At 35.9% G+C, this 22,462-nt stretch overlaps 1 protein-coding gene across 1 annotated transcript in view; it reads right to left on the bottom strand.

Annotated features, from left to right (window-relative positions):
• The window catches only part of Znf804a (zinc finger protein 804A), a 227,528-nt gene that overhangs the window by 36,751 nt on the left and 168,315 nt on the right, over window positions 1-22,462 (bottom strand). Inside the window, exon 2 of the mRNA XM_090343069.1 lies at window positions 17,752-17,895. Within this exon, the coding sequence (XP_090199195.1) occupies window positions 17,752-17,895 (144 nt within the window). The remainder of the gene's footprint in view (window positions 1-17,751; window positions 17,896-22,462) is intronic.

Genomic DNA, 22,462 nt, shown 5'->3' on the forward strand with positions numbered 1-22,462 from the left:
ATTTTCCTTTTATCTTGTTTGTTTGTCCATGGAAGGGTAAGGGGTGCATAGACAAGGTGAATCAGAAAGTGAACAAACAAAACATTGGTACTCACTTTGCACTCAATTTGTTATATGGAAAACAAATTGTACATCTTTTGGATACGGATGGGATAAAAAACCTGGGAAAAGCAATGAAAGTGGACACGTGGTTCAAAAAGGAGTTTACTCATTTACCTCACTCATGTAACCACAGCCCTTATGTATATTACATTTACAATAACAATAAAAATATTTAAAAAGGAAGGAAAGAAGGAGAGGGGAAGGGAAGGGAGGGGAGGGAAAGGAAGAGGACAGACATAGCATCCATGAATACTGAGGCAAGTGTGATAATTTCAAAAGGCAATCTAGAGAACCTTTAAGCAGGATCAGCAATAACAGAATCACCAATAAAACAACTGAGAGCCTTCATTATCATGCTGTGTAGCATGTTATGTTAGGGTCCTTTATTTTTTCAACAAAACTAAAGTTCAGTATTTCTGGTTTCTGTCTGCTGCTTACAATTGCCATCCCATAACTTCCTATGACACTCTTATCTCCCTGCAGCTACCCATCTGAGCTTTCCTTTCTAGCTTGCACAGATGCAAAAAGGAGCTGATTGAAATCTACCCTCTTTTCCTTGTAGAGAAAAATACTTGATAACTTTCACTTGTTATTGATTTTCCTAAGAAATTTGAATGTGTAGATTGTTTTGTTTTGTTTTTCTATTTCTTAGATACTCATTATGTTAGTTCCTTTTCAGTTCTTTGTAGGTGATAATTTTATCCTTAATAGAACTACAATTAATGAAGAGAGATGAAGACGCAAATTTGTTGCAATCAGTCTATGTCTTAAAAGTGCTACTGACTTCTGGATGAAAAATATGGGTATTTTCCATGTGGGATTATTTTATGGGGAATAGCTAGAAAGATGCCAAAACATGGGGCATGGGATTCATGGAAGCATTAATCAAAGGAGAGTTTTCAATGGCATAATAGGAACAAGATTTGGAGGTCTACCATATACCACAAAGCCCAAAGCAAACAGCACCATAGCTCTATTTGAAACTACAGAAAGGTAAATGTTCTTATAATATTCTTTATGAAAATGCCATAAAACAGAAAACAGAAAAGACAGACACACAAATAGATACGTAGATGGATGGATGGATAGTGAGAGAAATGGAAATTTGTGGATGATGGATGTGTTTACTATTGTTGAGAGTTACATTGTTGCATATTTATTCCTATAATAGCAGGGTGCTATAGCTTGCAATATTATATTATATACATATGTTTGCTACAATAATAAACAATTATTGAAAGTATGTTAAACTAGCAAAAAGCAATAAATGAAATGGACAAGAGAAATATTTTGGAGGTAATAAATTTATAGCATAAGTTTTGGCGGTGTTATATGGTATAATCAACAGTACTATGTAGAATATGGTTTACATAAGTACTTATCTATAAAATCACCAAGTTTTACATATTACTAACTATGCATAGCTATTTGTATATCTGTTATACCTTATAAAGTAGTTTGAAAATAAATAAAATGCAGTAAAAATAGAAATGAATAAATTAAGCTAGTCAAAATGCTTTACCACAGCACTTTCTTATTGAGAGCAAGAGACAGAACCATTATAAGCTTATGTTAATTTTGAAGAGTAACCCTTATTCTAGATGCATGGGTTTTTACTGCCTCACATTTGAGAGCATCAAATCAGACAAAGGAGCTGTGGGTTTCAATGCAGAATGATGAAACTGAGATGTGGACAACCTTGAATAGTATCAAGATGTATTGTGGAAACAATTTGTAAAGTCTCTTAAAAATAGATGTTAAAGGAATACCCAAGTGCTTTTTGCTAGGGAGAACTATTTAGTAAGTAGGCACATCAGATGTAGCATTTTTTTAAATTCAGAGCTGATTTGGTCAAAGGATTTTAGATCCTGTACATTCCACATCTCAGAGAATTATGAGGTCCATCACAGAACATAAACAAAATAACAGTTTAAAAACCATAATATTCATTATACCAAATAACTTTAATAAAGGTCACAGAATGGGCTTAAGTTTTATCATAAAACTTCTGAGAAAGAAAAATTATGACTTGCATGATTATGGGTTCTGTAAAGTAAAATAAAACATTCAGAAATAAAAATTAATCTGAAGCTGAGACCAGAAAGGCAATTTTTGTTGAATTAGAAGATCATAAAACTGGTCCAAAATGAAACAATGAACTATAACATGAACACATGAAAAATATGCAGAAAAATTCCTTACTCTAAGATCGCCAATCTTTCAAAGCTCCAAACTAAGGGCCAGGGGCATGGCCTGGTTGTAGAGAACCTAGCAAGCGTGAAGCCCTGGGTTAAATTCCTTGGTCCTATATACACAGAAAAAGCTGGAAGTGGTGCTTTGGCTTAAGTGGTAGAGTGTTAGCCTTGAGAAAACCCAAGGACAGTGCCCAGGCCCTGAGTTCAAGCCCTAGGACTGGCAGACAAAAGCCCAAATCTAAAACAGTGTTGAAGGGCATCAGAGACAGAGAGAGGAGAAGAGAGAGAGGAGAGAGGAGATGAGAGAGGGGAGAGGGAAGAGGGGAGAGGGGAGAGGGGAGAGGGGAGAGGAGAGGAGAGAGGGGAGGGGAGGAGAGAGGGGAGGAGAGGAGAGAGGAGAGGAGAGGAGAGAGGAGAGGGGAGGAGAGAGGGGAGGAGAGGAGAGAGGAGAGGAGAGGAGAGAGGGGAGGGGAGGAGAGAGGAGAGGAGAGGAGAGAGGAGAGGGGAGGAGAGAGGGGAGGAGAGGAGAGAGGAGAGGAGAGGAGAGAGGGGAGGGGAGGAGAGAGGGGAGGAGAGGAGAGAGGAAAGGGGAGGAGAGAGGAGAGGGGAGGAGAGAGGGGAGGAGAGAGGAGAGGGGAGGAGAGAGGAGAGGGGAGGAGAGAGGAGATGAGAGAGGGGAGAGGGGAGAGGGGAGAGGAGAGGAGAGAGGAAAGGAGAGGAGAGAGGAGAGGGGAGGAGAGAGGAGAGGGGAGGAGAGAGGAGAGGGGAGGAGAGAGGAGAGGGGAGGAGAGAGGAGAGGGGAGGAGAGAGGAGAGGGGAGGAGAGAGGAGAGGGGAGGAGAGAGGAGAGGGGAGGAGAGAGGAGAGGGGAGGAGAGAGGGGAGGAGAGAGGAGAGGGGAGGAGAGAGGAGAGGGGAGGAGAGAGGAGATGAGAGAGGGGAGAGGGGAGAGGGGAGAGGAGAGGAGAGAGGAAAGGAGAGGAGAGAGGAGAGGGGAGGAGAGAGGAGAGGGGAGGAGAGAGGAGAGGGGAGGAGAGAGGGGAAGAGAGAGGAGAGGAGAGAGGAGAGGGGAGGAGAGAGGAGAGGGGAGGAGAGAGGAGAGGGGAGGAGAGAGGAGAGGGGAGGAGAGAGGAGAGGGGAGGAGAGAGGAGAGGAGAGGAGAGAGGAGAGGAGAGGAGAGAGGGGAGGAGAGGAGAGAGGAGAGGGGAGGAGAGAGGAGAGGAGAGGAGAGAGGAGAGGAGAGGAGAGAGGAGAGCAGAGGAGAGAGGAGAGGAGACAGGAGAGGAGAGAGGGGAGGAGAGGAGAGAGGAGAGGAGAGGAGAGAGAAGAGGGGAGGAGAGAGGAGAGGGGAGGAGAGAGGGGAGGAGAGAGGAGAGGGGAGGAGAGAGGAGAGGGGAGGAGAGAGGAGATGAGAGAGGGGAGAGGGGAGAGGGGAGAGGAGAGGAGAGAGGAAAGGAGAGGAGAGAGGAGATGAGAAAGGGGAGAGGGGAGAGGGGAGAGGAGAGAGGAAAGGAGAGGAGAGAGGAGAGGGGAGGAGAGAGGAGAGGGGAGGAGAGAGGAGAGGGGAGGAGAGAGGAGAGGGGAGGAGAGAGGAGAGGGGAGGAGAGAGGAGAGGGGAGGAGAGAGGAGAGGGGAGGAGAGAGGGGAGGAGAGGAGAGAGGAGAGGAGAGAGGAGAGGGGAGGAGAGAGGGGAGGGGAGGAGAGAGGAGAGGGGAGGAGAGAGGGGAGGGGAGGAGAGAGGGGAGGAGAGGAGAGAGGAGAGGAGAGAGGAGAGGGGAGGAGAGAGGGGAGAGGGGAGAGGGGAGAGGGGAGAGGAGAGGAGAGAGGGGAGGGGAGGAGAGAGGGGAGGAGAGGAGAGAGGAGAGGAGAGAGGAGAGGGGAGGAGAGAGGGGAGGAGAGGAGAGAGGGGAGGGGAGGAGAGAGGAGAGGGGAGAGGGGAGAGGAGAGGAGAGAGGGGAGGGGAGGAGAGAGGGGAGGAGAGGAGAGAGGAGATGAGAGAGGGGAGAGGAGAGGAGAGAGGGGAGGGGAAGGGAGAGGAGAGAGGATGGGAGGGAGGAGAGAAACAAGGAGGTAAAAAAGGAAGGAAAGGAAATTAAAATGTTACTAACATTTTGGCGTCCTGAGATGATATGATTCCTAAGGGACAGCCCAACAACACTTGGAAGAGTATCCCTGTTAGAAACAGGTGGATTTCTATGACAACTTTTATGAAAAATTAGGACACAAGGGCACATTGCATTTTGGAGATGAACCATATCCAAGATGCCTTTGACCTGACCAAGGTTGACTACCTGATATGAACTGAGAGAAGAATTATTCATCTGGTTGCTGACTGCTGAGATAGACCTTATTCAGTGCAGTTGGCTAATTCTAAACTAATTTTGCCATAAAAACTAATATGTTTCCAGATACTTGGAAAAAATTGCCTGACATTACAGTTTTTTTAAAAAAGGAATCAGAATGTATGTATAATTTAGAGACTTTTTAAGTCAATGTATGTTCACAAATGGAAACTAAGAGAAGCTGCTATGTGATAGGAAATCCACATACATACAGGCATGGAGAGAAATCACTTCACGCTTTATTTTTTAAAATAATCCATTACTGCCTACAAATTTCTGTGTCCAAAGTTTATAATGAGTAAACAAAATAAATAATAATAAAAGTGAAAATCCTGTCCCCCCTAGTTCAATTACACATAAAATTGAATAGTTTTGTAGAGCTCAGTATAATACATAAAGCACAAGCATACATTGACAATTTATTAGTAAAACTAATGTTATAAAATGCTACTTATGCTCTTCAAAATTGTTATGCAATGGTGACCAAGAAAATTTACCATTCAGATCCTATGCTCATGTAAACACAATTTTCTCCTTGGTCACATCCACCTACATTGAAAACTTGCCATGTTCTGAGCCAGTATTAATAGTTCCATTTCTATAGCACACGGGAATTCTCTCATAGTTGAATTTGGTAAAGTCTTATAAATACTTGACAAAAAAAGTATGTTCTTCTTATCTTTGTTCTCCTCTTCAACAGTATTTAGTCCTGTGCCATAGATTCTCCTACTTTCTCTGGTTCCCTCCTATTTATTATCCATGACCATTTGTTCATATATATATATATACATATATACATATATATACTGTTCATATATATATTTCTGTTTTAATCCATCTTTATTGCAATTGAGAAATATCCAAATTATTTGGAATACCACCAGGAATAGTTGAAGAAATATGCTGTAAAATGTAAACTATAGTATTGTAACAGATTCAATCACTGTATTATATGGATTAACTACCATAGTAAATAGTTTAGAGTTATAGTTTTTGGCATAAGGAACCTTAATAAACATTGATACTTGTCCTGACTGAGAAGAAGACTCTTCCCACTAAAATAGGTCTGGGACAGGAGTTTATCCTAGTGGTAAAGTGCTTGTCTAGCACATACGTAGAAACAATCCAGAAATGATGCTGTGGCTCAAGTAGTAGAGCTCTAGCCTTGAGAAAGCCCAAAGACAGTTCCCAGGCCCTGAATTCAAGACCCAAGACTGGCAAAATAAATAAATAGGTCAAATATTTGAAGGTGTAGAACGAACATTTGAACATTCCCTACAAGAACTGAGGCATATTGAACTCCTTCAGGGAGATTTTTTTCAAAGAGGGTATTGCCAGAGGTTAGCTGTAAAACCCAGAAGATATATTTCACACTGTAAGTATGTAAAGAAACTTGTTTCTCTCAAGCCAGGAAAGAGCTGACAGAGCTGCACTATAGAGAACTACTTGGAAATTTCTAACCCAATTTTTCTCATTTGTGTTTCTTTCTTTCATAATTCTAAGTTCTGAATCCTATATCACTGATTACTACGCTTTTCCACTTATTTGTGGAGTACTTTATTGTTCATTTATGCCAGAATTTACTAGTTCTTTTTCTTTGAAAAATGAAAACATGTTTCACAGTATTGGACAGGTATGTATAGGTCCATTGCAAATACTGCATTATAGGAATGTTATCAAGCAAAGATGCTCTATTTATATCCTTGAATTCAAAACTCTGAGAACAGGGCTAGTGAGGGTGATTGACTTATGCCCACAGGGCATGCTTCACGTGTACAAGCTGGATTATATTAAATAATCTCCATAACAATACATAGCCATTACTCTATGAAAGTATAGTACATACATGTATCATATATGTATAGATATTACATGTGTTCATATTATATACATATAACATACATATAATTTTACATATGATATATGTATACACACAATACACATTATATCTATATAATATATGTGTATACATATTGTCATACTGTAAAATTTTATGTATATAATTATATGTATGCATACATATAATTATATACATATATCATACATATAATTATATACACTCATATATAAATATGTATATATTTATATATACGTACATATATATGTGTGTGTGTGTATGAAAACACATTGAAAAAACTATAGGTGTTTTTCCCTAGTGTGTTTCTGAAATCTGTGAGACTCACCCCTGTGACTGATATGTCTGTGCTATTGTAACTGCCAAAATAAACATTTGATTCTACAAATAGTCACACAATCATCTGCTGTCATGTACATTCACTCTAACATGCTTGCAAATAATATGCATACATATTAAATTTAATTGAATGTAGAATTTGAGAATGAAAAGTACTGGTTGATTCATAAAAATACAAAGAGCAATCATATTTAAAATGATGAAAATTATCTGGGAGCTGCTTGAAATCCCTTGACATGTTGACTGTCATACAAATGCGGAGTGATATGGCTTTATTCTCCTCATATTGCTCAAGTAACTAAAACAGGGCTGTAGCTTCTTGGATAACAATATTTGCCCAGTGAGCATCTCAATTTCGAAATTCACAAGTACTGACTTTTGTTCTGTCTTATATTAAAATTTCTGTGCTCAGTAAATTGTTTCAGCTGCTGAATAGGTTTTTCATCTATTATTCAAGCAATATTTTTACCATAAGCTGATCAATAAAATTTCCAATGGTATAGTATAAAAATGCTAAGTAACTCACTATAATACTCATAATCAAAATCATTAAATCTAAATTAAGTACACATTGTATTTGATCACAATTGTATTTGACCACATTTATAAGTAAATGACTAATTAATTACATAAAAATAATCAATATTTATAGACATTACTTTAAAATAGACAGGCAATGAAAGCTTGGCAAATTCTTGTATATAAAAATTAATTTGGAATCAACAAAAATTTCTCATTTAGAAACTGAGAATATATCAGTGAAGAAAGACATTTCTTATGTTATTCTACCTTAAGAACACAAATAGCATATTATCCTGTATTTAAGAAGGTTATATCCTAAATAGAATCAGTGTATTGATGATTTTTCAATAGTGTCTTTACAAGACACATAAATTTATTATAGGACATAAGCAGATACAAACATGAAAACTTCTAAAACTGCATCCTCTTTATGCTATCTTTCACTATGTATGAATATTTCTTGTTTTTTTATGACACATTTGCAACTGTGTGGGAATTTTTTCTCATTTTTGTAGATTCCGTTCAGATATAGTCAGGAAAGACGATGAATATAGATAGAGATATTTTAGTCTTGGAGTTTGTATTCTGTATCAAGTGATCAAGTGCTGGACTGATTTTTCAACACAGGTTTCAGAGTAAAGACACCGAATTAGAAAAGAGTAAAGACAATTTTCTTCCCAATCCATGACAGCAATGTTAATTGTCAAAGTAGCTTAATTCTTTTTGCAGATTATATAATATGTGGGAATGCAATTCACTTATATTCAGGGAGCATCACAAACACATATATTTTTTCTAATGCTGTCTTCCGTACAACACATATATTGCTAGTTCTTCTTAATAATAGGTTAATATGGAATTAACTATCTATCTTTGCAAGCATAAACATAGATATTTGACATAAAATTAAATCAATAAAACTTTTACATAGCATATGATTTATATTTAAAATGTATCATGTCTTTCTAAGCCTCTGTTAACAATACTTAAAAACTGGTAAAAAAAAAATCTGTAAAACAGCATTAACCCAACAAATATAATATAAATGATGAATAGGCATGTGAGAATATTCTCAATGCTATTTCTCTTAGGGAATGGGAAAAAAATAACAAAATAAAAATAAATCTTTTTAAAACAAATCTTTAAATTTTTATTTAGAAAATAATAAAAATAAAATTTTCATTACCCAAATTCACAAAACACATCAACAAAACTAGGAAGTCTTAGAACAGGTTGTAGCTATGATGAAAGAAATTGAACAGCATGATTTTTTAGAAAAATACTAATGATTTATTCTCCCTTTAGAACAAAATGGCAATACAATGTATGACTGTTGAAAGGAATACAGAAGTGCTTGCGCTTACCCATTGTTGATGATGGGACTGGAAGTGTGGAATAGCGGTCGAGTGCTCACCTCGCATGCACCACGCCCCACCCAAAACTGCTGATGAGCTGGCTGGCCACTGGTGGCCAGCCATTGTCATACCTACTTAGAAGACTGATATCTGATGACTGTGGTGGAAAGCCATGTCAGGCAGGAAAGTCTATGAGATACTTACAATCAATTTACTGCCAGAAACCAGAAACAGAGCTGTGGCTCAAAGAGGTAGAGTTTTCTAGCCTTTAGCAACAGCAGCTCAAGGACAATGCCAGGCACTGAGTTTCAAGCTCCATAACCAACAGAATTTTTTCTGATATTAGCCAAGCTCTGGGGTATCTTACTCCTGTAAATCCAGCTATTCAGGACGCTGAGATCTAAAGATTCATGGTTTGCAGCCATCCGGAGATTTTTTTTTTTTTTTTGCCAGACTTGGGGCATGAACTTAGGGCCTGAGCAATGTCCTTGGGCTTTCTTCAAAGGTAGTGCTCTACCACTTGAGCCACCGCACTACTTCTGGCTTTTTCTGTATATGGGATACTGAGGAACCGAACCGCTTCTTTGTGTATGCTAAGCAAGCATTTTAACATTAAGCCAAATTTCCAGCCGTATTCCTGAAACTTTTTTTTTAAAAAAATGTTGGGGTAGTGTAGAGAGGGGTGACAGTTACACTTGTCAGGTAGAGGGTGCAAAACTTCTTGTACATTGATACTCCTTCTCATGTTTTTGTCCCCATTTCCCTCCTCCTAGCACCTCCCAATCATCTTAAACTGTATTTTCAGTGTATAAGAAAAATCTCAAAGATAAGTCAGAAAAGAACATGTTTTTATGGTGTGAAGGTTTGCTCCCCATAAAATTCATCTGTTTAAATCTTAACTTTAAAGAAATGGCATTACTGGGCTGCACAGGAACTCGGTGCCTCGAGATGTGGTCTTGACCTGTGCAGAAGAAAGGGTGCCGTGCAGCACAGCTGTGTGTGTCACCCCACACACATCCTTTGTGTTTCAGGAAAAGTACTGCTCTTCCTGCCCCATTAACTGGTAAACCGATTCTTTTTAAACCTATTCACTACTTTTCTTACTGGCTGTATTAAATTGTCTCTTCTTATAGGGAGGCTCTTTTTGGCCAACATACAGCAGTTGATACTAATGCATGCTTTACGCAAAGCAAAGATATGATACTAGTAGCTTTTAAGAAATTCTAGCATTCTGTGTACATTTTTTTTTGGTAGCAACTGGTACTGGACTTAAATTACACACTTAACTCCAATCAGGTTTCTGTAAACATCTAAATAAAAATAATTCAGAATCATTAAAAAATATATAATAATATCACATCTAGCATTCAAAAGTGATGGTGATTAGATAATGCAAGTGAAAGCTTCGTGGTTTATACTTGTGCCCTTACACAGGAAACAGATACCAGCAAGTAGCCTTGCTCCTTTTTGCCTTGTGAAAACATAGTGTCTCCCACCTGACAATAAATTGGCTTGAAATTGACCTAGGAATTCCAGCTCCACAGCTGTGCAAACAGTTTTTTTTGCTTATTAAAAATAGCTCAGAAGCCATGTGAAGTGGTTCACGCCTGTAATCCTAACCACTGCAGAGGCTGAGATCTGAGGATGAGGGTTAAAAGTCAGTCCAGGCACAAAAGGACCTGAGACTCTCCAACCAACCTCTAGAAAACGGGAAGTGGAGGTTGGCTCAAGGGTAGCGGGTAGCTCAAGCTCCTTGACCCCCCCCCACAAAAAGCTCAGTGTGAGCTATTTTATTTGAGCAAATAAAAGTAACAAAGCTACACATCTCCTAAGTAAAATTACAAGTCCATAAATCAATAATCACGAAAATATTGTTTTCTATTATTAGATTATAAGTTCATCATTCTCTTATTTCATACATGCATATTGTCATAAAACAAGCAAATTTAACAGAGTTAATAGATTTAAAATATCTAAGCCTAAGGAAGAAACTAGAATGATCTATGTCTTCACAGGCTATAGTTAGATGTAAGAATATGAGGATGTATTTAAGTTAATATAGAAACACATATTTGACCATTTCTCAAATGATCGCAAGTAATAATAGAATTTTACTAATACAGAGTTGATTTGAGTAATATCCTAACCAAACACATACACACATATACACAGTGCTATCTACCTATCTATCAAATAATTTTCTATTAAATATTATGTATGCAGTTTTGGAAATGTGAGATATAAAACTTCATATATGACGTTATGATATTCTGTAGTATTATTTCACTAAAAATACATATTTTGTGATACTATCACTTTGATTCTCAAAATTTACAATTGTGAAATAGAATTTGATGAAGAAAACTGAGGCTATTTCCTACAGAGGAAAATGATCTAAGATTTCTGTAGTCATCTGCCAAAGTGGATTTTTTTTTTCCTCACAGTAATTGGTTTCTGCTATTGTCTACAATTTTAGCAAAGTTTCAACTGTAAGCAGTTTCAGCTTTTCTAAAGAAGTTAAATCAAGTCTTTGGTTATTTAAAGAAAAACATTGCAATAGAACAAATGCCTTGATGAAAGTTATAATAATTACTGATTTCTAATTATTAACTCTTTACATAACTAAGATACTACTCTTTATAATCATATTAATCTGGGAAAGAGTTACTACTCTGAAGACTGTAAGATACTACAAGAACCTGGAACAACAAAGAATAAGAAAACTCAATGGCTTCATTCTGGAGTAACAGTAATCCAGCAGATTCTGCATGTAACACAAGAGATAAAAATATAGTTTCAGAATGCAGTTCTTTCAACCAGTTGGCAAGTTTATAATAATGGGGGTAATATCAATTGTAAAATGCTATACTTGGTGTTATAATACAGATTTATTCAGGACTTGAAAATGAGTAAAACAGTTTGTTGTTGGTATTTACTTTTTGTAATGGCAGTGAAGGCCTTCTTAAGGAATATGATAGGTATCATCTGACGCTACCTGGGTGAACTGAGCTATATGCATTGATTTATTTACCTGCATGTTTTGGATTCTGATGTTTGAAGAAAGGGAACATTAACTTGCATGAGCATTGTCTTTTGTGATGCATACATGTTTTGTGAAAAGGAGACATGGTTTACTTTTAAAGATGAGCCAAAATGTTACTTTTCATTGTCCTATAAAATGAAAACACTTGCAGATGAATAAAAAGATATTTAATGGAATATTTGAAATAGTCTTGACTTTATATTACTATTCACTGTAAATAAAATGATCTAAATAATATCTTTGACAGTTCATTTTATACTTTGTGGCATGAATTTATTTTTGTAGAAAAAAGGTAACATCTAGCCAGGCACAGTGGCTCATGACTGTAATCCAGCTACTTAGTAGGCTGAGATCTGAGGATCACGGTTCAAAGCCAGCCCAGGCACTTATCTCCAATTAAGCACCAGAAAACCAGTAGTGGTGCTGTGGCTCAAGAGGTAGGGTGAGATCATTGAGCTGAAGAGCTCAGGAAAAATACCCATGCCCGGAGTTCAAGTCCCACAACAGACAAAGAGAAAAGGATATACATATATATATATATATGCATATTAATTCTACTTGATCTGAGATACTTGCAAATGACATTGAAAACTAAAATTTTAAATTTAATTTTAAAATTTAAATTTAATTTTAAAATTTAAAACATTAAAATTGCTTTATCAAATGTCACTATCATGATACATTGTCAAATGGAAGAAATATGAATGTATGTAATATTTCTTGGAAGCATAACTTTCTCATACTTTTCAATATGATACTATATTTTCCTTATCTTCCTCCTCTGAAAAAGCTGCTCTTCGATTTTGACATTGCTGACATTTCTTAGAGACCTCTGCAGTTAAAAAGACTTTTGCAGCTCTCAGCGATGCTTATAGAAAATAATATTGGGGTTAACATCTAACAAATATTTTTCTTTTGACTTTTCACTTAAGTATTTCACACATAACTTTTGAAAGTAAGAAAACACAATGACATGACATTTTTAAATGCAAGAAAAATATCAGCCTGCTAAAAATAAAGGTCTTCCTATTGTTGGGAGCATTTTGTTAGGACATTTTGCTCTCTGTGTTATGCATTATTATTTGGAACAGAATACAACGATAACTTAACTATTGGTCGCCCTGAAGAATATACACTAAGGCTGTATCACTTTCTTCACATTAGCACTTTATCCTCTGTAGTCATTGTTTTTGATTCTGGTATTCTTGTGTCTTGTATATACATTTATCTGATTTGGGGAAAGGAAGGGAATAACAAAATGGTGAACGGAGGAGCAAAATGGAGCCAGTGCAACATGATACAAGGCACCATGTTGAATATGAACTTTACAACTTTGTAGGGGTTCTGGGGGAGGGGAAGGAGGAAAAAATGAGGGAGGAGGCGGCAATGTTTGACAAGTAACATACTCATTCATTGTCTTATGTAACTGTAATCCATCTATCCATTAGCTATAAAATTAAAGTTTCAAATTTTGAACAAGAGCCATAGAAATCTATGCTAGACCCTGAATGTACTTAAAAAAACAACTCTTGTGATCCTAGCAGAATTCTTCTGCAAATATTTTTTCTTCATTCCTGATATCCATTATCTACAATAGACTATAAATTATAGTATCTTAGTTTTTATTGTTACTAGGAGAATCTGTCCATATATTATGTTGCAATACACTGAAATATGATATAAAGTTTAATTTTGGATATGATTAGCAAAGTATATCTTTGATATTTACAGAGCCACTTCTCTCATATCCCCAATTATTTTAATCTTGCATGTATGTATTTTCTACAACATTTTCTCCTTAAAAAATGTAATCTTAACTTGTTTCTTAAACATGTCATTTGAAATATGATGTAAAAATCAATGTTAAAAAATTCTTTTAAAATATAATCTTAGTAATTCACAAGACAATCTTATGAATAAGGTAGTATGCATATAAATCCACATTGTGAAAATATATATCTATAAACTACTTCTCCAAATAGATCAAGTTTTAGAAATTACAATTTGTGTACTTTGATTGGTAACCAAGTATGCTGGTGAAAGTATGATAGTAGAATATACCCACTGACTGAAACCTGTACATTTAAGTATAACTTCCTCGCGTAAACCTTCTCTAAAATGTTAAGATAACCCAGGGTAAAAAGAAACTTGCATCTAATTCTAGTTTATCCTCACTACAATCAACACATCTGACTAAACCCCTTTGTCATCTGCTCTGTCTGATAAATGTTAGAATACAGAAACAATGGAAAAAACTTGAAATCAGTTGAAGAAAGGTTTATGCAAATGGCTTCATTTCTAATACTAGAAGTGATCCCTTTATTCAAATTCAGGTGAAAACTCACAGTAAACCTATGATTCATTTTGGTGTGATTCATAATTTGCTTTGAGTAGTATCATCTGTAAAAAGGAGATGATACGCTAGAAACACACACACACACACACACACACACACACTTCATTTGGGAGAGTCAGGGGTTCCAAATAAGAAAATTATTATATCTTCTTCCTTAGTCTATGAGAAAAATCTAAAAACAAGTTTTTAAAATAAGGCACAAGTAGAAGGAAGTGCACAGTATGGGCCACACACCTAGGGAGATACTTGAAATGGTTTTTGGTATATATTTTCATATAATATATATATATTAGAGTTATTTTTAATTAACCCAGAATTTGATGTAATTTTTTGTGCTGGAAAATATTTACACCTAAATACCAAAAAGTAATTCCTTCACCAAGTGCCATATAACAGAACAGCATCTTAAATTATTGGGGAATGTTTAAATTTCCAATAGAGCTGTTCTAGTTCTAGGGCAATAAAAGGCCCTGTAGGAACTCCAGATTGCAGCAACTTGGCCTGAGCTTGACTTTCTCAGGGCAGAACAAAACAGTAAGTTGACAGACACTGAGTCTTGACTTGCTGGGCTGAAGGTCACTTCAGTTTCCTTTTGGAAGCATTTCAGCCACGCTGCAATCACTAAAGCTAAACTGAAGATGTTTGCGGGGCAGCACCAATAAGGCAATCATTCCTTTTCTGTTCCTCCATAGTGTCGCTGTGACAAATCTCTTGCGGGGAAAATAACTCTGAATTGCCCACAAGACGAACTCAGTGTGGCTTTACTTAAGAGGAGATGAAGGAACAGGTGAAATGGTTCAGAGGAAAATATTTTCTTTAAACCTGATGCTGAGCCCCTGATCTTTTGTATTTAGTCTCAGTGACTGGCATTTTTTAAAAAATAGAACTTTATGCACATGAGGTCTATAGGATGAGACTCAATGAAATGAAATCTATGTTTTGGAAACAAGATGTTTATCTTTGTGATTGTTTTTCTTAGTCTACTATGTTATTTTTTTCTATTTTCCCCCTAATGGTTAATCTCATGTGGCTACTGTATCTGATTTTGTTACCTGGTATAATGTATATATATTTATTTGTTTATTTGAAATAGGAAAGGGGGAAAAGAAGATGACTGAGAGGTGGTAGGGGAGAGAATGGAGGGAAAAAACATGAGAAGGAATATCAATGTATGAGAAGTAATGCACCCACTACCTGATGAATGTAACTAGAACACTTCTATATATTGCTTCTACAATAAAAATGATAGAACTTTACTAGAAACTTTATATTATTTCATTTTATTTTATTGACAGGGTGATGTATGGATGGGTTACAGATACTTCATAAGGTAGTGAATACATTACTTCTTGAACATTGTTACCCTTTCCCATGTTTTTCTCCCACTTTCCTTCCTCCATCCCTCCCAAGTTGTAAAGTTCATTTCCAACATATTTTCCTGTGAATAGCACTGTTACACTGGTTCATCCTTTGTCCTTTGCCTCATCATTTGTTTTTTTCCTTTTCCCTTCCCTGATTCAAATACACAAATCAATATATATACATATATATTATATATATTACACATCTCTCTTTTTAAAAAGAGAATCCTTTAGAAAATATAGAATTGAGAATTTATAATATGTTGGAAATATGTGACAGACATATTGGTTTTCATTATGGGTTATATTGCTGATTCTGGCATATTAAAATTTAAATCTGAACCATGAAATGTCTCCAATCAAAATCTCTTTATATCATGTGAGGAAATGGCACCGGTGTGGCCAATATATGAAAGAGCCCACCTGAGCAGAAAGGCTGTTAGATACCTAATTTTCAAATGCCCAAATGACTTTACATATGAACAACCATCAAGAGCTCTCATTTTTTTTTACTTGTAGAGAAAACAGTATAGAAAGACATGCAAGAACGTTAAAACAGCTATCTTAGTAGCATAGAAGCATCTGAAGGAAAAAAATTGTTCAGCTCAAAGACAGCAAAATTAAAATATAGTTTCATGAGAAAAAGATAAAATGTGTGAAGGGAAGGAAGGAAGCTTAGTAGAACTTTCATACAGTATTAAAAGAACAACTTTTGAGTTATTAGTATTCTAGAGTGACAGGAAAATACTGAAGGGATAGAAATCAGATTCTGAGACCAGACACTTCCCAAACCTGTAATACCACACAAATTTCCAGGTGGAGGAAAGTCAAAGATCATCAAATCAAAGTTTAGAAAGCCCTTTGGCAGGAATAAGACCTATCTCAAAATTAGCTACAGCAAGAAAGGAGTTGGTGGCATGGCTCAAGTAGTAAAGTTTCGGCCTAGCAAGCATGAGGCCTTGTATTCGAACCACACTATGACCAAAAGTAACCAAGAATATAAATAAGTAGGTAAATAAATAAACAAATTTGTTAAAACTGCTGTCATTAACACAATAACAAATGAAGTTAGATTGGTTGAGGCATATTGCAAAATAAAGTCTGTATTCACTTGTAATTTTATACCACTTTTAAGTGAAAATATACATACAGGATCAAAATAATTAATGTATGACCAGCCATTCCTGGATTATGCCTGTAAATTCTACTACTTAGTAGGCTTGAGATCTGAGGATCAAAATTCAAAGCCAGCCTGGGCAGGAAAATGTATGAAGCTCTTATCTTCAATTAAGTATCAACAAGATGGAAGAAGAGATATGGCTCAAGTGGTGGAGATCTATTCTTGAGCAGGAAAAGCTTAAGGATAGCGCCCAAATGCTGAGTGTAAGTACCAGGATTGGCACACAAAAAAGGTCAATGTGGGTTTTATTAACACAAAACTATCAATAAAAAGCCTAACCAAATGTTAGTGATCTCCTACTTCTAAATCAAGTGCATGAATATAGTTCCAGATACTCATAAACAAAGGTAGGAGGATTATGTTCCAGGATTATGACCAGCCAGAGCCCAGGCATGAGACCCTTTCTGAAAAACTAAAACAAATGTCTGGCAACATGGCTCAAGTGGCACTTGCCAGCAGGTAAAAACCCTAAATTCAATTCCTGTTATCACTAATGGATCACTAAATATGTAAACAAGCTTAAACACATATTATAGTTTTACTTAATAAGTATCTGGTAAAACCTTGAACATTCTTTTTACTTACATTTCTATGGCGATTTAAGTATCAAAGGCTTTCAGAAAGAACTAAAGTCATGAGCCACATGGTACTTTTGTCAATGATTGATAACATATAGAATGACAGTATCTTCTTAGATGTCTTTGCTTGTGGAAGAACACTTTAAAAATAGTCACATAATGAGAAAATTGCCGTAGGACATGTTTTTCAAGACATATCCCTTGTCATTAAATAATACATGACTGTACATAAAATTTACTTATATTAGTTGACTAAAATGTTGAATAAAATATTTGAAACTTGGCAGAATCATCACATATAGAATATTGTTTTCAAAACTCTAACACTCATGGACAGGATATTGTTATATGGGACATTTGTTTCATACTTTGATTTTGGTGATTTCAAAGTAAATCTGGCTCTATACCAAATCATCATCTCAAAATTACATCTTAAAAATTTTAAATAAAAAATTAAGTGACAGTATCTTATGCTTACAATCTACATACATAGGCCGACACGCTTTTTGAAGGTCTCTTTCTTACCTGTTTGTGAGCATGGTCATATGAGTTAATGTGGTTGTCAAATTCCTGATGCTTATAGTACTGCTTGTCACAGAGTTCACAGTAAAAATTAGCCTTCAAGTCTTCTAGGGCTTTAGCTATGCTATTCTCCTTTTCAGCATAGTCCTAGAAAATACAAGGTGAAAGAAGAATGTGAATGGGTTTCCCTTGAGTTTACTTATTTGAACAGTTGTCAAGTTCTATATAATTGGAATTAGAACTAGAAATGAAAGAAGGGAAATATAAACAAATACTCAGACTAAATGAGATACTACTACCAAATAAGAAGAAAGTATGAGACCTGATAAATAAAAGATTAAGAAAAGAAGCCTAAATAAAGAGAAAAAGTAGCAGATATCTGGAGCAGAAAACAATAGAAGTCTTTGAACTACTATCTACTCTATGTCAGCATAAAAAGTGAAAATCATGATGGTGTTTTGAAATCATAGCTGTGGTTTTTTCACTGTGGTGTAATGTAGAAACTGCTTCATTGGGACCAGTTAATGTGTGTCCTTTTCCATGAGAGCCATGTTCCACACATTTCAGTTTAGCATCTTCTTTGATTTCTTAAATACTGTTCTAAAAACTTATTGAATTAGATTTCATTTGATCAGTACTTTTCTCTAAGCCCATGTCAAATAATCTGATATTTAATTACCATCTAGTTTGGAAAATAAAACATTGTTCTGTAAAATTTAAGGCATTTATCTAAGCAGGCAAACAGTCAAGCAGTATAACACATTAGGGGCTAAAATTAGACTCAATACAGAGGATTTTACAACTACATCTCTAAAAGAAAAAAAGGAAACCTATAGTTTGTTGTCATTAACATTTGCTTAACAATCATAAAATAGCAAGTTCTATAGCTTTCACAATTCCTTAGTTAATTTTTTAGTTATTGGAATTTAGAGATAAATTCATACTAATCTGTGTATGGAAATAATACACTAAAGATGTACTCAGAATCTGAATGTTTAAATTGCTTCTATAAAATATAAAAGCTGTTTATTAATTATGTAATAGGTGACTTATGTGATGTTATTATACTATCTTTTTGTGCAAAAACACTTAGGATAGAGTTTACCACAATTTTCAGGTTCATACCTTTTAGTAATCAAGTATTTGTCACGATCTATATATACATACGTCACTTTGCACTTAAAGATATTTATTTACTCATTGTTAAGTTGTATTGTTTCTTCAACTATTGGAAAAAGATGATGAGTGGTATGATCAGTTAAATTAGGTTGTGCATGATTTCATCATTTTCAGTAATTAATTTACCCAGTTCATGGCAAATTTGTGAACATTCCTCCTTATTCTATTTTATTAATTCTAGTACATAACAACTAGTTTAAAAACATGAACATGAATCTTATAGCTCTACATTGCTTGTTGAATGTTTTACTCAATCATCATCAGTAGTACTTTGAGGACTTGAAAATTTAAATAAAACAAAAAATTACCCATGGCTTAGCTTTGTGCAGCCAAGATAGCATTACAATCATCTCTGAAGTAGCTCTCAGAATAATTTTAAACTAAAAGAAATTCCATAATACATTTATTCCTTCTTCCCATTAATTACAGTTACAATAAATCTTAATTTCTCTTCTCTAGATATTTGATTGTTTCTCTTACAGTACAAGTATTTTTCTTCTTCATGCTGATAATTCACTGGAGAGACAATTATTTCCTACTTTGATCTAAAAGCCTGATAATTTAGTGGAATAAACTGACATTAGGTTAAATTCCATTCTCTTTTTAAAATAAGCTTTAGTGTAAAATTGAAGAGAAAAACAATAACTTTAGAAGAATGATTCTTATAATCACTCACTCATTACTTATATAGCATCAGGGTTTTATTTAGAATTTTAATGTGCTAACTTATTGAATATTCACCAAAATGATAAAGGTATCCTAAACATTTACTCAATTTGTTTTTCTTTTTGTATGTTTTGGGATTTTTTTTTGGCCAGTCCTGGGGCTTGAACTCAGGGACTGGGCACTGTCCTTGAGCATTCGCAATGCTAGCACTCTACCCATTGGACCACAGAGGCACTTCTTTCTTTTTCTGTCTGTGTGGAACCATGAAATCAAACCCAGGGCTTTCTGCATGCTAGGCAAGTGCTCTACCACTAGACCATACTCCCAGCTTCATTTGCACAATTATGAATGTACGTGAATTAATGTACCTTCTATCTGGCAAATATAATGTAACCCTTCTATTAATTACAATAAAATATATATAAAAAAAGCATAGAAAGTGAAGTAACAGCTTCCATGATACAGTGAACAAGTGTGCAGTTCACCCTTGAGCCAGGCAACCCAGTCTAAAGCACTTAAATAAACTCTAAACACAAAAGAGAAAAATATGTACAATATACAATGTACATATGTACATATACAATAATACCACTCATCTGTAATTATCAATTCAATGTTAAACCGGTTTTGTTGTATCCGGTCTTCTCTTACTTCACATCCTTCCTTGCAGACTATAGAAATCTTATAGAAATAAAACTCAGTATATATACTAGACACACCAGAGCACTTCATAAACTAATATGCTTGAATAAGGTGAAAGTAAATCACATGTATATTTAAATGCAAATGCTCCTCCCTGTATCTGGGAAAATTACTGCCAACTTTCGTCCAGCTGCAAATAGAGCTTTACAGGCATCCTCTGAGTCTGATGGCAGAAAGTGAAGAAAAAGGCCCTGAGCTCACCAAGCCTTAAACAGACACACACACACACACACACACACACACGCACGCACACACGCACACACGCACACATGCACACACACACACACACACAGCTTTTACTATATCACATAAAGATTTTCTTACATATTCTATACTAGATGTTAATCCTGCAGACAGTTGTCAAATATTTCTCCCTTTCTGTAATATATCTTTTTACTCCGTTGTTTTCTTTGTTGTACATAAATATCTTAGTTTGATACAATCCAATTCTGATACAACTCTACTGGTTTATTGTTACTTTGTTTGATTGTTTGTTATATCTAAACAATATTTCCCACTGTTTTTTTGCAATAATTCTATGCATTCAAGGTTTTTCATTTGGATCTTTGATTCATTCTGATTTGATTTTTGCATAAAAGTATTTTTTAAAAAAACCAAACAATTCCAATGTAGCAGGAGGAGCATCTGGACACAAACAAGTTGCCAACAATGATATAAAATTTCTGAGTATCTATTGCAAATCTCTGCTAGGAGAGCCCAAGGTTTCTACTGATTATGATAAATGAGGGAAACCATTGAGCCTATGTTCCTTTGAGTCTGGCTTACTTCACTTAATATGATTTTTTTCCAAGTCTTTCCATTTCCTAACAAATGGAGCAATGTCGTCTTTTTCTGACAGCAGCATAGAATTCCATTGTGTACAAATACAACATCTTGTTGATCCACTCATCAACTGAGGGACATCTAGGTTGGTTCCATATTTTGCTGTGGTGAACAATGTTGCAATGAACATTGTTGTGGTAGTGGATTTAGTATTCCCTAGTTTCTGGATGGTTGGGTAAATGCCAAGTAGTGGAATTGCTGGGTCATAGGGGAGCTCTATGTTTAGTCTTTTGAGGAACTGCCATACTGCTTTCCATAGTGGTTGAATGAGTTTGCACTCCCACCAACAGTGTAGTAGTGATCCCTCCTGGCCACATCCCCTCCAGCATCTGTTGTTATTCGTTTTCTTGATCCTGGCCATTCTAATTGGAGTGAGGTGGAATCTTAGCGTTGTTTTGATTTACATTTCTTTTATGACCAGAGATGTCCAGCATTTCTTCATGTGTCTATAGGCCATTTTTGTTTCTTCTTCACAGAAGACTCTTTTTAAGTCTTTGGCCCATTTTTTAATGGGATGGTTGATACTTTGGAGATTAGTTTTGGAGTGATTCAATTTTTTGAGCTGTTGATATATTTTAGATATGAGGCCTTTGTCTGCTCTATGATTGGTGAATTTCTTCTCCCACTCTGTAGGCTTCCTAATTAATTTACTAGCTATGTCCTTTGCCATACAAAAGCTCTGCAGTTTAATCCACTCCCACTTATTCAGCCTTTCTCTGATTTGTTGTGATTCTTGGTCCTTATTAAGAAAGTTTCAACCTGTGCCAAGGAGACCTAGTGTATCTCCTATTCCTTCTTGTAAAGTTTTCAGTGTGTCAGCTTTTACCTTGAGGTCTTTGATCCATTTGGAGTTAATTCTAGTGCAGGGTGACAAAGAAGGATCCAACTTTAGTTTTCTGCGGGTGCTTAACCAGTTCTGCCAGCACAACTTGTTAAAGAGGCTATGTTTCTTCCACTCTATTTTTTTTGGCTCCCTTGTCAAAGATTAGGTGGCTATAGGTCTGTGGTTTAATATCTGGGTCCTCAGTTCTATTCCATTGGTCTTCAGGCCTGTTCTTGTGCCAGTACCAAGCTGTTTTGATAATTATAGCTCTGTAATAGTCTAAAGTTTGGTATTGAAATTCCTCCTGCACTGTTCTTTCTGCTAAGAAGTGTTTTTGCTATACGGGGTCTTTTATTATTCCATATAAAATTTTGGATTGCCTCTTCTATTTCTTTAAAGAATGCCATTAGGATATTGATGGGTCTTGCGTTGAATTTTGTAGATAGCCCTTGGCAAGATTGTCATTTTCACGATGTTGATTCTTCCGATCCAGGAGCATAA

The sequence above is a fragment of the Megascapheus bottae genome, chromosome 12 (genome assembly GCF_031878675.1).
Source record: "Megascapheus bottae isolate mThoBot1 chromosome 12, mThoBot2.hap1, whole genome shotgun sequence".
Lineage (NCBI taxonomy): Eukaryota > Metazoa > Chordata > Mammalia > Rodentia > Geomyidae > Megascapheus > Megascapheus bottae.